Genomic DNA, 16,612 nt, shown 5'->3' with positions numbered 1-16,612 from the left:
CAGGTGGTTGGAAAGCCTACAGGACATGGCGGACAAATGATCCCAGTTCAAATCCCCCCTGTCCTGGACTTGTCTCGTGTGGGATTCGAAAAGGGAGCTTTGTCTCTCCCAATGCTGGTGCCTTACTCCAAGATGATGCTTAGCTCTGTTGCCACCTTATTCTTTATCCTCTTGTTGCCACCTTATTCTCTATTCTCTTCCTCAAGGAAGTGGGTCATCTGCGAATTAAATACCCACCCTTCCCTTATGGTTTTCTATCACATAACCGCCTCTATATAATAGTGGTGTATTGCTATGAATGGTGAAGATGCCTGGTACGAATGCTTTTATGTTGCTAGTGTTTGAAAAAGGCTTAAAGTTGGGATTATTTAAACCTCGAAAAGTCCAAGCAGTAACTGTCAATCGGGACCATGGTAGACAGATCACACTGTAGTGAGTGTCGAAAATTATCGGACTGGTATTAGGGGCATAACTGGTGCGCTTGTTGTATCTTGCTCACCCTAAAATGAAACACCGATTACGTTTTTTGCGTATATATATATATATTGTGTCACCTTTATCAGATCGTCTTGGCAGACCACGGCCGGCAAACGAATCTCTTCATGAAATTTTTCTTAGCGTCTTTTCTCCGATGTTACCTTGTTTCAATAAGTAGCCATATGTCTACTATCCCACCAGGGCAGTTTCTCACGGACTTTCGAGCATCGTTTTAAGACATCGTTTCAATCCATTTCAATGCTACATTGAATAATGTCGAAGCCTACTTAGGGGATAGACAGAGCAAAATAAATTTTGCTTCACAAACGTATTTGCAGTCTACAGTTTCATCTCGAAACAAACTGTACTGTCAGGAGACAGGTATAATCGAATGACCCTCGTATAATACACTGCTAGCCAGCTCTAACAAAGTACAAATTTACCATTATGCCATCGTGATCTCCCAGCTGAGTCGTTGTACGGTAATTTCCGTTCAGGTGAAGTTCTTCTGAAGGTCGCGAAAGCATGTGGTGCAAAAGCAGTATCAGTTTCATTCACCTTATTCCTCTACTTTTCTTCGAGAGAGCTAGTTGGATAATGACGACTCGCCTCATTATTTTAACCTCTACGTATCGGTCAACCAAGTTATCCAGCAGAGATGTGCAAATTGTGGGCACGGAAAGGGTAATGAGGACAGCTATCCTTTTGTGTAGTGTTAATCTTCTTGAAATCCATGGCTGGTACAAGTCTGCGCTGACACTCACATCAAGGACGATGATGGAGCACAATTTCAGCAGTGCAGGAGGCGCTCAACGCGCGGAACTATGGTATGCCACTTTTCCGGAGAGCGCGAGGAAGCAGGCGGTTCAAGGATACGGTTGCTGGAGTTCACAGTTACTCTTCTGCTGTATGCCGCAGCGAAATTTGTGATACATGAAGCCTTTGAGATGTTGAACATATGTCAATCACAAAAGAAGGATTAACGGTTTTGGTTTTAGCCTTCTGATAGCAATGTACTCACTAAACTACAGTTTGTTGTCATTCTTCATTCCGTACACGGTAATGCGGTGCCCCGATTCGGATAAACAAGTAGCGTTTGTCAAAGTCGGTCTCGATCATCCAGTTGCCTTCGAGTGTGTTCTGGTCAACAGCAGTGAGGCAAAAAACGTATTATTTCGAGGAAACATGTATCAAGTGTTTGACAACTTACTGTTAGTTCAGAGGAGTATAAAGCTAAGTAGGTCTCTGACGTCAAATTTTGATATCCAAGCCAAATCACAAAGCAGTAGAAGAGTGCGATTCCAGATAGGAATCTCAAAAAATGAATGTGTTACGTGCAAGTTATCAGTGACAGATAAGTAAGATGAATAGTCCACGAATGAGGCGGACTTTTTGACGACATTCAACTCATGCTGAATGGAGAAAGTGATGAAAAACTCGCATTTAGTTACGTCATCAGCAACATAGATACTAGCCAATTTATACAGGATGGCAGCACTCATCAGCGTTCAAACACTGTTAAACGGATCGAGAAACTAAGGTACTCAGGAACTCGAGGTTTACTTTGGCAACCGATTACAAATTCCCTCGCAAGGAGGTGAATAGTCAGGGGTTTGCAGGAAAACGCAGTCCGGTCTAACTCACGATATAGAGAGAAACCGAACGAGTTATACTTCCAGTATACTGTGGCCAGTGGAAAAGCGACTGCAACACGGCGATGGTTTACACACGGGCTGGTGTGGTCAAAAGAGAAAGCTGACGGAAAATATCGGTGAACACTGATATAAATGCAAGAATTGAAACTGAAATTGAGTTTTAAAAGGAGAAAAAGCAGACTTGAAGGTTATATGGACGCCAAACGTACCGTGCAAGATGAACAGGGAAATAGAAAAAGTGTAGCGAAAAAAACACTGTGAGTTTATTGACGTACTGTTCCAACACCAATACACAGAGTGAAATGTAACCGCGAACGAACCAACAATAGATTCACGAGAAAGCTGCTCTCTAATTAGCCAATAGCGTTAGAGCCCCAGATCACGTATCAGAAAGCGAGCAAAAGTCTAATCCCCTGACCGATTCGAAAGCCGGTTGTCAAGCTCGACCAACAGACCGACAAACTACGGTCGATAACTGACATATTTACGTTTTACTAGGCCCATCCTTTCTGGTTTCCGTTCATACAAAGGCATTTTGCTTATTGGGTAGGAACTCAGCATTGTCGAAACAAATGCCCTTTGTATTCAACCTGACACTTTTCGGTTGGTACAGATTTCTGGGAGTACTGGTTACCTTTTTGAGGGCTAGAAAAACAATTATCGATAAACTACATCGATAAATATTGTAGATACCAGAAGATAGTGGAAAGTGTGGCTGCGTGAACGAACCAAGTTGATCTCGCAGAATTTAATAGATAAACAAGTGCTGATTGCGCGACTGCCCCTTACTGTATCATTCAACAAGGCAAATGAGTAACCTTTAAACTCTGGCAGAAAGTGCTGACTGTGTTGGAAGGTGTTGTTGTAGGGTGAGCCAAGCCATGAAAAGGTATCCGAAGGTGAATTTCCGGAACATGATATTATTCGGCCCGTCTTATCCTCACTAATGCTGCTGTATAACTTGCTGGCTCTTTGCCCAGTGGGGTTTCAAGCGTGTGCCATGCTACCTGACTGGGAAGTCCTGACTGGCGGGGCAGTCGATCGTCACAACCAGGACAGCTACTGGGTCGTCGTTCGATGAGCCGGGGGCACCAATCACATCGCTCAAGTGTGAACACGTTCGCCTGTTCAGAAGTGATATTTCAGATGCGTCCAACGTGGGTTAGTGGAGTAGTGGTTGCACGCTCGCATCGCATGTCAGCTGTCCGGGATTCAAATCCTGGCACGGGGATTGGATACGCACTGCTAGTAAGAGCGTAACCCGAGTCAAGTGCTTCCCCTTGGTGTGGACTCGCCGAAATAATTACGCTAGAACAGGAACACGCCGTTCAAACGAGAGTGCTGTGACTATGAACGAAATACCTATCTCGCGAAACCCATAAGAGTTGAAAAATCGCATGGAAGCATGACGAAAGATGTACCTGATTTCGAGCTTTGCCGCATAGTTTGTCATGTTTGGTGCAGAAAACACTAGGGATTTGCGGCGGATGCTACATAAACTACATCCGTCAGAAGGAACCCCAAAGCCAAGATATCTTTCGGGTCATTAAACATAATGTATTTCACGCAGAAGCCTGTTCCAAAAAACATTGTGACCCTAGTTCAGTTGAGTTGCGTAAGCCACTTAATGGATAAGTTCCCCCTCTAAGTCCTCCGGCATCACGGGGTTTTGTCAACCAATTTTTCTGCTTCTAATTACTTGGTTAATTGCACTTCAAACTCGTGAATTTTGTGATCCAGCGTGGTCTCACCCATTCTGTCACATGTCATTCAGTTTGCTAGGATGCATTAAACAAAAGTGTCATGAAATTAGAGCTGAAAAAGAGCGCAAACTTGCGAAATCATGTGTCGTATATGTGGGCCAAAATGGTGTCGAACGAAGTGGTCTTTGCGAAAAGATTTGGCGATTAAGGGTTGATTGTGCATAGAAACGTTTCGGGTATCACTTTCACCATTGTCGCCAGCCGTGAGACACTGGCCATGAGGAAGATGAACAGACGACTAAGTCTCTTTTGTTTAAACGTTGACGTACCGTGTTGTGTACAACCCGGCATCTATGATGAACCCTACCAGATAATTTAAATCACTTATGCAGGGTCTTAGATGGCTCACGCTGTCTTGAGTACTACTACCATAGGATGTTAGGATGGTTCGCCAGTTACTCCCCTTGGTTTTGTTTTCTGGGTTGCCTTTCTGTTTCCACTTATATCTCTTGTCTGTCTGTCATGTACTGCAATAAATTTTACCGTATTTTACCTGGCATCATTATGAATTTCATCGTGTTTTTGTGTGTGTGGCACAATACACTGTTTTCTCTCCGATCTAGTCGATCTACAAAGCGATATACTGTTCACAGATGCCCTCCTTTAAACCCTGAACATCCAGGAACGATGAGCTCGATAGGACTTTCTGTGACACTAGTTGTACGGACCGGCTGACTCACCAGCCTGGATAGGCTTTGTTGTTGGTGCGGGCCAGAAGATCACCTGTACTTGACTGAACGGCTTAGCTGTCTGCGCTCGACAATTAATTCCCACTGGTAACGCGAATCCCCCCAGCGCCTTATTCTTCCTTCTGAGTGGTTACGCAGAAACTGTTGAAAGTGTTATGAGGCCTTGGAATTTTCATTCCAGATTTCTTCTAGGAAGTGCAGTCACTCCATGCTGGAAGGCTGTGGAATAGCTGCACAGCTCTTTCACCCTTATTAGGAAACAGCAGAGCGCGTTTCACGAAACTCATCCCTCAGACACTTAATCCATATCACGTGCTTACTTGTTGACCAACTGATAAATTCTCCGACGGAATGTAAATTATTCTTCTTCTGAGCTACTCATAGACTGTTAGTGGTGTGAGGATATTCGGTAATTTTTAAAGGAAAACTTGTCTTGAGAGTGGTAATGTGCATCCCGCGAAATTCGAGTGCACGACCTCCCGGAAAGTAGTGTGAACCATTGACCGTTCAGCCATAGGTGGCTAGTCAGCAGTGTGGCTGACCGACACTTAGAGCTTAGATTCACGTTACCTGTGTAACCATTTGTTTCCGATGGGAGATTCACCTGGAATCCAGCTGAATCGTTCGTGTATAGTGTTCTCCATGGGCTGCCGAAGAGTTTTCAGCAACCTTATAAGTAGTACAATACGAATGTATAATGTGTTACGACATCTCGGCTACCGTACCAACTGGAACATGAGGCGGCCCGACGTGGCACATCTAATTGAAGAGGAACATCATAAACGATGGGTTCCAGGTGAGTCTTTAGTCAAAACCAAATAGGTACACAGATGAGAGACAGCTGTGAGGTTGCTTTCACAGATCATGGCATGAGCTCAGGGGAAAACAACTAAAGGCTGAAGGATTAGGTGGCATTTCTCTGAGAATGAAATTTTGAAGACATCAAAGGCATGGTCTTATTAATCTGTATGAAGTGGTGAGATTGCTAAAGTTCAATAGAGATTTCACCATACAAATGAAGCTATTAATTGATGAAGCACCTGGAAAAAATGTGAGTTGTTGTATCATCGTTGAGGAAGAAGTTTCTGACGAATATATCCGAAGATTTAATATGTGACCTTCGGAAGTAGTAAGCTAATGGGTGGTGCAATTAAGTTCGATCAATACCAGCTAAAGTGTTGATCCCTCTTCCGTCATGCTGTGCTCCACTGATATAGCGTTGACTGATTCGTCGAGTGACGAGTTCCCACAGCTCAGGTCCATGAGATCTACCAGAGGTTCTGTCCCCCGAGCTGGCCCCTTCATAAAAATTTCTAATATCCGGAAACCGAACAGGAGCAGGCCTGGTGAATGAAATGTATGAAATGGCGACTTCCGCTAAAATTGGGCCTTATGTTACGACTGTTGACGGTGTTCCATTTAAGCGCATAGTAGTGGATTTAACTGCTGGGTTGCTCTCATTTAAGCATATAGATAATTCACTTTAGCATACAGGGGTATGACCGCGTTGAAACTGACTACCTTGTACCTTGGTTCTGAAGGTATAGCTGACTACTGGTTAACACAAGCAAGCTGCGTGTGCGTGTTTTGGGCAAGTCTTATGAGTGATGCAGGCCCACCATTTCACCCCACGTACAGATTGTGAGTTTTTGCTCTTTGTTAACCTTGTTTCATCATCATCATCAGCATCATCATTGTCAGCTCTAATAACCGCGTACTTATCGTACAGTGGTTATAGCTGCCACGGTTTCGTTAACCGACGATTCGGGGAGGTGGGGTGGGTAGCAGCGCACTGGAGGCCAGAGTTGTTTAATTCGAGCGCCATTGAGGACACGACTGGGCCATTTCTGACAACGTCTCTAACCATTTATGTGGCCCGTCTCGGGGTCCACATCCAGGAAAACGGCAGTGATCAGCGCAGCTGAGTTTTCTGGTAATGGCTTTCATACTTCACTGCCAAGTCATTGTTTGACTGCCTCTGGCTCTCTTCCACCCTTCACGTGGTTGTGCGAAAAGAGCCCTTCGAGGAAGTCGGTCGACTGGCATACGCAGCACGTGGCCAAGCCAGCGCAACCCATTCAGTTTGATCAGTTCATCTATCGAGAGTTATTTTTCCCGAGTACCATCCGACGAACTTCAGCATTGCTGATCCGGTGTTCCCGCCAGATTCGGACAATGCTCCGAAGACATCAATGGTCAAACGCTGAAATTCTTTTGACATCCTCGGCGCGCAGCGGCCAAGTTTCTGATCCATATAGTAATATGAAGTGCACCGCAGCATTGTAAACTCAACCCTTGACAGAGAAGCTGATGTCACGTCTACGCCACAGGTGACGCAGGTTCGCAAAAGCTGCTCTGGCCTTCTCACTCCAGATGTAAATTTCATCTTTCATGAGACCACCGGGGCTGGACAATTATAAGCCAGCTGATAATTTTGACTGTCACTCCTTTGTATCCACTCTTGGTTGGGTCTTTCGCCTAAAGTTTTGTCGGGCAAACGGAGCTCAGCCGGTTACATAAGCGGCTTGCGGCAAACAGCAAGTGGTATTAACCATTGTTCGCCGAAGTACAATATATCAAAAGCAAGAAAGTAGATGGATCACAGCTTAGTACACTTGAATGAAGTGTATTTGCACACAACACAAACTATGCGGTAGGGTGCTGCATACAAAAACCAAGCACACCTGTGGCCTAGCATTCACCCCCCTCCCGAAAACGCTCTATTGTGCGAAATAAACTCCTTAGTTATTTTTCGGCGGCAGTTTTTCTTATAGCTGAGGAAGACACCGAATGACCGGAGTGGAATACATCCCGTTTTCGTTATAGAAAAATAGTCGCTTTGTTGAGCGAGTTTGACGACAATTACAGGTTGTCCCTGTTGAATGAGATAAACAATTCACGGGAAAAAACAAATAAAACCTGTTGAATGAGATAAACAATTCACGGAAAAAAAAAACAAATAAAAGACACAAAAACCCTTTGCCTTAGACTTTTGCTCGTTGATTATAATGAATACTGCAAGCCCCTCGTACGCAACCACTCCCGTGGAATGGTCCAATTTTTTGCCGCATCTCCTTCACGTAACCTCATCCTTGATCGTGAGCTACCTCCCTTAGTGCAAAGAAATCAGTAACCGAGCCACATTGTGCCCTTCTTGGAAGCATAATCACTGTACGTTGACTTCAATAACACCACTATATTGCAGAGGTGACATCTCTGTCGAGAACTCATGTTGTGTGGCGAGCGTGTGGTGCTATGTTTTACATATGGATCTTGTGACCTCAGTTACAGTTTGACTGTTCGAATTAATTTTTGATTAGAACACCAAATTACACTGGAAGCATTTTGCCGGGGATTTGAGAGTGCCATAGAAATCAGTGTCCGTTGTCAAGCTGTCAAAACTATTGTAAAGTTACTGATTTTAGCTAGAAATGGACGGTATTTTTTGACTGAATTTGTTGTCCTCTTTGCTTATTAGTGCGCCAATGATTCGTACATGATCCCGCACACCAACACCAAGATCGCACGGTTATAGTCAAGTAGATTACTTGTTGAAATGGGGACAAAATGGCTTTAGGCAGACCGTCGGTGTTCGTATCGTACTGGGAGATGATGATACGTGCCCTTATTTGGTCCTAAAAAACTTGTAATTCAATGTTCAAATAAGTAAATGTCAGGATAAAACCAATGATCTTTAGCGTTGACCAGGTTTTGTTTATCACATACAGTTTCTATTCTTGTTGAACCATTTGTCGAAAAACGGTTGGCTTCTAAATGTGGAAAATGTGTGGTGGCTACAGACTTGAGGGGTAAACTGGTTTCCAGGTTAGAAGTTTAGGAGAACGTGATAGTTTTTTAAACAGTCTCGAAATATCTTAACAAAATCTACCCATCTTCCAGTTTATAATTAGAGAGGACTTGGAATACGACATTAAACGCAATGTAAACAAGCGGCCAAATATCTATAGAATTGCTCGACGTCTTGTTTGACCGACACATAACCTGCATACGATTCCATTGCAATGGCTGGCTACCCCGCCAGACACGTATTCACGCTTGGACTTTTTGCGTTACCATCACAAGGATCAACAAAGAACCACTGGTGACTCATTTTTTTAGTTCTCACAATTCGCTCGATTTTGGTACGGTCCGGGCAGCATCCACGTTAATTGGCATTCCTCCCAGGTCAACTGTCTTTTCCCGTGTTTACTGAGTATCTGTTCCCTGGTGAAAGCGCTCGGGTAGCGATTCTCATCTCCTTCACACCTTTGAATATAAAATTCCCAGAGACAGATATCCACATTTAGAGGGCCTGTAAAAGTTGCTACTGCCGCACGAACGCATAAACTGGTACGTCACCTGGTACGTCATCTTAGCGAAATGTCTGAAGAAATGGAAGTTCTCCCACTGAGACGAATTTGTTTCCCTTTGTTACCGAACTTACCAGACTGTGCGAATGAACATTTTCTATTGTATTCACCTTCTTTTTGAAGAGGAAGATAAGTGCACCGTCACAATCATCATCATCGTCATCCTCAAAGGCAACACACCAACAACACATGCATACGGATGCCTAACTGTTTTACAAAAACAGGAAGAAGAAGAGGAGTAGAAGAAACAGGGAAGACTCGGAACTTGGCGCAAGAAAGCATCACGTTTTTAAGGAAAGCGGTCTAGAATGGGGTGCCTACACCTTTGGACAGCATTAAAATGGAAACTTCCGAGGCATCATCGGCTGGATAGACTTTGCGGATCTGCGCTGATACAAACGCAGAACGCATCGACAGGCTGATTTTAGCTACACAGTCTGGCTGACAGCAGACACACCAGATTCCCTGAAAGGCAATGTGGAACAAATCCGAGGTGTGGTACTTCCACTGGTAACAAACATCCATTCACATCTTGGAGCTCTGTTAGCCGCCTGGCAACTCTGTTGGAATCCATTCAGTCTCCGACTCGGGATCATCTGTTTCCTTCAAATTATACTGCGCCTGGCAGTGTGAACAATTGATCATGTAGACTCTGACCAGTCTTTGCACCGCGACTTGCGTGTCATTTCTCTTGACTGGGGAAGTATCGGTCTGCATAGCCTAATTCGCGTCACATTAGGTTGGGGTTTGGACCATAGATTTTTGTTCAGGAAACCCGACCCGCACTTGCGAATTTGGTCTTGTTTTTGTGAATCAAAAACCGATATGGCATATGCCTTGTGAAATGTTGCAAAAGGCTGTGCCAAGCTGACGAAATAAACTCTCCAAATTGGTAACTCGTTTGTTCAGCCCACGCCACCTTCTAACTTTGCGGTCATATTGTGTTAACATTAACTCCATTTGACCACGGTATGACTAACAAAATCAATAAAAGCACTTGACTCGCGAAAACTATGTTACTCAGTCTCGGACACCCTTTGAACGGGTTTTCTATTCAACCCAAGATAAAATCGATCCATTTGTAAGGATACCGGATGGATAGGGAAGTCGAGAAGTGTTCTCGAAAGGTAGAACACTTGGAAAATTGGTTAGAAAAGATATCTTGAGAACGTTTAGTTAAACTACCCCTTTCGTGCCATTTCCAAAGATGCTTAACCTCCTAGACAGTGATTTGGGTCATGGACTATATAAGTCTGTTCGCATACAACATCATGTTCTAGCTATCCCGCATCAAGACTGGCTATCTACAGTCGAAAACATGTGTACCAATGCACTGATATTCAAGTTGAGTCTTTATGAATGTGCCTCTTTGTGGAGTGCCTCCGCCGTCCATGCCACCTGTCTCAAATGGCAAATACACTCATGTGGAAGAGTAGCGTAGGAACACTGGTGGGATTAAATCTTGCCGGATAGCATGGGACGTTTCCACCAGAGTCTTCTCTATCATGGGACGCATCGATATCCTTGCGGAATCAGAATTCATCTACAATACTGATTGTGGTTCTGTTTCCAAACGCCAGTTGCCATAAAGAAGCTATGAGGCACCAGAGTGGTTGATATGGAGGCCTTGGTTCGCTTTTTGGCTTTATCGCTCAGTGTGCTAAAAATCAATGTTGAAATGGAAGATAGCAGGTGATTGAAATTTCCGAACCCGTTGTGAGTTGTCTGACTAAAACTGAACGTCATCTTTGTGGTCGATTGGTAGAGTTCTACTAGAATTCTACTCAGAAATTCTACTCATGGAATACAGAGATTTCAGCTTGATTCTACCCGGACAGGAACCCCGCATGATATTTTGGCTACTGTCCTTAGTTAGATAGTTGAGCATTTAATCTTTCTCAGTTCGTATTAGACCGCCATCACACCCGGACATTTGTACTGATACACAGCATTTGATCAATTCATCCTATAGGTACTTTCGATCAAGTACTTCATTCACACAGAATCATTCATAGCTGACCAAGTCAAACATACACCTTATTTGTGCATGGCCTTTTTAGTAGAAAAAATGTCATCTTTCTGGTTAGGTTTTACATTTTGGACTGTTCTGATAACACGTGTTGCAGCCACGTGTCATTCAATCCGCCTTTTCATATTTTCTCATTTTTGGGGGTTGAAAGTCAATCTCCTCTCTCGCATGTGTCCTGCAACTCTCTAAAATCAGACATTTGAAAGTCAGTGTTAAATTCTTTTATAAGACCAAAAAATTGTGCGTATACTTAAAGCGGTAGAGAATATGCTAGTAGCCCATCAGCTACGTCTGCCTTTTCTGTTTCCCGTTCTTTTTGTAGAGGCGACCGCCGAACGGGATTTAAGTAGTCTGTTGCGGGACCTCGAGGTTGTTGAGGAACGAATGAAGGAGCTCGAACAAGAGAACAATGTATTCACGAGAGTAAGTTGAACGAAATGTGACTAGCCTATAGGAATTCGAATTTTTTCGGCACTGCCGATTGTAACCAGAATGCTGCTCGACTGCCTAGATTCCACGCCACTCGAAAGGGCTGCACTGTCCACCTGAAAAATAGGATAAAAGCAAATTCGGATGGCTCCCCCTACCTCACTTTTACACGCTTACCTATCCATGAGGGTACGCTAAACAAGATGCATATACTTCATCAATATTGAGCCTGCCAAACTTTTCAAACAGTATGATTCTCAATCACGTAGGACAAAAAACAGGATGAAAAGAACTCAGTTGCACTGTCTTACCTACCGCGCTTGGATAACGCAGTAAAAATCTGACTTTAGTTTAAAATGAGTCCAAAACCTTTACCCAGTCACTGGGTGTCTCTTACCGCTATACAATAAACCCACGTTAGTTTGCTGCTAGGAAAATTCGGTCAAGATTTCATCCTGCCGAGAAGCTGAGAGGCATGGAGTAGCAACAAATTCACCATGAAGTCTCTCTTAAAATTTCACTACCTGGTCCTAACGCCACACCCGTATTTTATCGGTTCCTTGGAGTTTTGAGTGCCCTTCACACCGCATGCCCACTGCAGAGCGAGTACACTGTTAAGCCTTTACTAAACACCATAAAACGGCTGTCAGCGAAGCGGCAGCATCAGTAATTACTCGGATTTGGTAAACCTGTCATTCGGGATGACTCAGGCTTGTTGAAATATCAGATCAGCTTTCAAGAAGGACTACGCATTGTTTTACACGAACAGAAGTTTGTCAACGACAACCTAGATTAGTATTGCTCAGGCCCTACGCAAGCATTTGGGCACATGACTGCTTTTTTGGGCAGCACAGATACTATGCGGTTTGCTCAAATAAACAATCGGCATAGCCCCTTTACGTCGGTCGAAGTATACATACGAAGGTATTATCCACTATGGCCTTCATCACAGGTGACCCAAACGTTAAGCTCAAACCCTCTCTGAGAAACTTTGGGTTAGACCTTTGCGGCTACTTCCCATTGTCCTCAAATCGATGCTCCCCGAGGACCCGACGAAGACAAGTCAGAGTTCGCCAACTTAGAATACTAACCGTCTGATTCGTTGTAAAAGTGTGTGCTGTCCGCATCATTATGGCGAATGTGAATAATACTTTTAGTACTCTCGGTCGATTTGTTCCCTTTTGGCTTTCCTGATCTTGTGAAGTGCTTCAGTGTACCGCTGGCCGTTTGGCGTTCGGCCAAGAAACCAGTAAGAATGAAGTTTTATTATCATGTCAGGAAAAAGTGTCTTCAGGACTTGTTGTCCCGATCACTATCTGATCAGCTTTTTGAGCTTTAAAAATAAAGTTTTAGGGCATTCCATGAATTATTTTGAATCATTAAGTTGTTACCACATTTAACCCCTCTGTCTTCAGATGGGAGGGTAATGGTTCTTATCAGCTTTAACCGCTTACGTGGATAATAGCAGTCTTACGTAATACCCTCCGTCAAATTGGCTGTTAACTGTCAAGGTATTCACTTCGCACAGATTGTTTGACACCCTAGGTCTTCCTTCATCTTCTGTACGACATTGCGACCGGAATCCATATGTGAAGCAAGCTTGTGGCTCAACACTCTTCTGTCCGCCAATATGATTCCGTTCTTTCGGTGACGAATTGTGTCACCGAACCTGGTCTGCGTGGTTAGTCTTCAACACTGGTTTCTTCACCTTCAAGATCTTGTCGATGCTGTCAACTCAGTTAAGAGTTAGTAGTGTTGTGTGGACGTCGGATAACCTGCATGAAACCATTGTCAACAGCCCAATGGCAGAAAGATGCTTCTGCTGGGAAGCCGTCAAATAACCATGGTCTCCACGCATACAATTGAAGTTTGAACGACAAGTCAGCCTCAAAAAGAGTCATGACAGCGTCTTGGCCTGCTTTTTTACACATTCGTATGGCCAGTCTCGAGGGCCGCTGAAAGTAAACGCTATTCTTATATCTCAATGCATGCATCTATTGTTGTCAGAGTATCAAACGATCCTTTGAAGATGGAGAATGTGATCCACACCACATAGAACCACACTGAAATCTTTCTTAATATTTCTCCCGACTTACCAACCGTTTATTTGCATCTATGATACACCAAGTTTGGAGATTTTACGTTTACCATCGAGAACTGGAAAAGAATAACGGACTACCATTCTTGGACGTTTTTGTAAACAGAAAGGTGGATGTGACTCTGGAAACCTGCATATACTTAAATACTGAACTACAACAGCAGTTATCCAGGACTGCCTCCAGACCCTGTTCAAGAGGGCTGAGACACACTGCGGCACCACAGAATTACGGAATAAGAAAGAAAAGCACCACTTTTAGAGTATTCCAGAACAATGGATATCCATGAAGTTCTCTCAAGAAGAGGTTGAGGAACAAGGTATCTGAACAACAGCAGTAGCAAGAACAAGTGACCAGATGGATGGTTCTAACTTACGTAAAAAAGGAATCGTCGTAGCCCAAAACCGAGTGCCACTTTAAGGGAACTGATCTCAAAATTGAGGGATAAACAAGCCAAAACCAAGAGGAACAATGTGATATACCAAAGCACTGGTAACGAACTTCACGTTGAATAAACTGGGTGGAAATTACGCACACGAATAAGGGGACACGACGCGGCTGGCAGGAGGTGTAGCGACCCCGTCACCCACCTACTCGACTGTTCAACTCACAGTCGCTCACTGGATCGCGAGGCTTGTCTTTTTTCTCATACGCACAAACACGTCGCATTAAGCTGGCTCATCGGACATCGATTGTCTGCACGGCCTAGTCAGCGTAGCGACCACTCATGTGCCGACGCGCCCACGTATACGCACTGGGACCTACATAAAGGGAAACCGAACCCAGTCAACCAAGAAGGCCACAAATTCAATGTAGAAAACGTGAAAATTTTGGCTTACGGAGACACGAGACACGGAAGGGAATTTCCGGAGACATGGTGCTCCACGGCAAATTCGATCAACCGGTACATTGAACAGTAGAACTGAACACTGGATTCACAAACCAAGAAACACGGAACACCTTGGAGTCAGAGCAACAAAGGCCACAGATCGGAACCCAGAGGGGTCAAGGATAGAGGTCGATGCAGCATCGACTAGAGTACGAGGGCGGGGAAGTCCAAGCCTTAAGGTCACTTGACCATCGTTCAATAAGTACATAGGATAACAAAGCAACGAACGGAACCTCCCGACCGAACAATTAACCACGATCGAAGGTCAGCCAGCAATCAAACCGCCCGGCTCAGTGAACAAACCAAGGATCAGTTAGGCTACCCGAGCTATCAACATCCTCCCGTACAGCAAACCTGAGAACTATGTTTAACCAAATGCGTAGGAAAAATGCACGTAACTTATCCACCTACGAGTAGAGAAAATTTGAAGGAATCTACCGCATGAAGTTTGATGCGCGAGGCCACGCCACTTATGAAAGTCCTACAAAGGAGAGCAACACCTGGGGATCAATCACAGAGGCTGGAAATTTCTTTCACTGATCAATCTATAAAACAGATACTTAATGTATCAATGTAAATCCACTCTTTTTAATGTGTGCGATTTTCTAATGCGTAAAACTTCCCTGAATATCTACTTTGTTGTTTTCAGAGATACAGTCTGGCCTCTTCTCCAACGACCAGTCAACCAGTGAACTCTATGTCCAACGGTAACGGCTTTACACGAAATGATGTCCAAACCCGAAGGTCAGATTCAGTATATACTCGGGCAGAGAACGGTTTCATCTCTGCACAGTGGGCGGCCGAGGTAAACCGCGACATCAAGCCTGAAGTATCTGTGATAAAGTCCGTTTCGTCAGACTCAGCTCCTCCGGCGTGTTTGGGTGCTGGAGATGCTTGTGTTAGCCCACCAACCTCACCTCAACCAAACACCCCTTCCATGGCCTTACTTCAAGCCACAGAAGCAGGTCTGTGGTGCGTCCAGAATAGCCCTTCAAGACCGCAGACACATACAACCACGGTCGGAAATGGATCACACGTCATCGCCTCCACAGAACAGCACACCAACAGACCGTGTCCGACCAGTCCACTACGAAAAACACCAGGTTTATTCCCGAACGGAGAAGCCCACTACATGTATCAGAACTACGAGACTCAAGAGAAAGTTATTGAAGAAATGAAAGCCCTGGCCGCTGTGAGTGTACTAACTATGCAAGTATGGTCAGTTTCCTGTGCAAGTATATTTGCAGTCTTATGATTTTCGATCGTTCCGTTAATTATATCGAGTGTTTTCGAGAAATACACTCTTTTGCAAATCAATTTGGTTTTCACGAGAGACTCAAATGAATCTCTCATGAAAACCAAATTGATTTGCAAATGAGTGTATTTGTCGAAATCAGTCCGATTTGGGTTCAAGTAGAACGTAAGATTGATGAAAACTCGGGGACTGTGCCTGCCTTATGAACCTCAAAAAGGGCGAAACCGGTCGTGGGCTATCGAACGTTTTCAGCAACCTTATGAGTAGTTTCCTTAATGAAAATGCAAATTTATCACTTATCACCTTTTGTTGTCATTGTATGTTGGGGATTTCAAGTTGTACCAGGTCGATGAAATGTAGATTTTGAGGATTCTAGTTTTCCACAGTCACAGCTGTGCTTGCGGTTTGACCCTTCTCGTATCCTGCGTCATATTCCACCATTATTCACAGCAACGGGCACTTCGCTCCCCAATTTACGCAAATGATGTTCAGCTGGGAACCGCAACTTCGTCACCCCAGACATACATTCCTACCAGCAGACAAACCCCTATTCCACCTCCTCGCCAGTATGTGGAATCGCCACATATCGTCAGTCCGAACAGTTGTTCCAGCCCTGTGTCGCAGCAACAATGCCAACTGGTAAAGAAGCTGGCACGCGATGGAGACGACGACAGTTCACTTAGTGGAATCAGCAGTTGGAGTCCTGGTCAGCCACCTGCTACACAAAAGCGAGACCTGATCAAAGGCACAACGCTTTCACCGCCTAGTATGACTGATCGTCTTTCCGGTTCTCTTAGTCCTTCAAGTTCGACGTCTGATAAATCGGTAGGTCTCAGGACCTTAGTCCTTCTACCGCGATACCACTGCTTTCAATAAAAGCCTAGTCCTATAAATCTGGGTTTCATTTTGCGCAAATGTGTCCCAATCAAGTCTTTAGGAGTTAGCTAGAGGTAGCCATTC

General features: G+C 44.3%; 1 protein-coding gene across 1 annotated transcript in view; it reads left to right on the top strand.

Moving 5' to 3' along the window:
* T265_10655 (hypothetical protein) overlaps positions 1-16,612 on the top strand; it is a gene marked incomplete at both ends in the record, with an annotated part of 115,354 nt that overhangs the window by 66,742 nt on the left and 32,000 nt on the right. The window contains 3 exons of the mRNA XM_009177100.1: positions 11,306-11,406; positions 15,047-15,589; positions 16,103-16,477. Of these exons, the coding sequence (XP_009175364.1) occupies positions 11,306-11,406; positions 15,047-15,589; positions 16,103-16,477 (1,019 nt within the window). The remainder of the gene's footprint in view (positions 1-11,305; positions 11,407-15,046; positions 15,590-16,102; positions 16,478-16,612) is intronic.

The sequence above is a fragment of the Opisthorchis viverrini genome, assembly GCF_000715545.1.
Source record: "Opisthorchis viverrini unplaced genomic scaffold opera_v5_389, whole genome shotgun sequence".
In the NCBI taxonomy this organism is placed as follows: domain Eukaryota; kingdom Metazoa; phylum Platyhelminthes; class Trematoda; order Opisthorchiida; family Opisthorchiidae; genus Opisthorchis; species Opisthorchis viverrini.
Note: the sequence above shows the minus strand (reverse complement) of the source record. Positions and strands in the feature narration are given on the sequence as shown.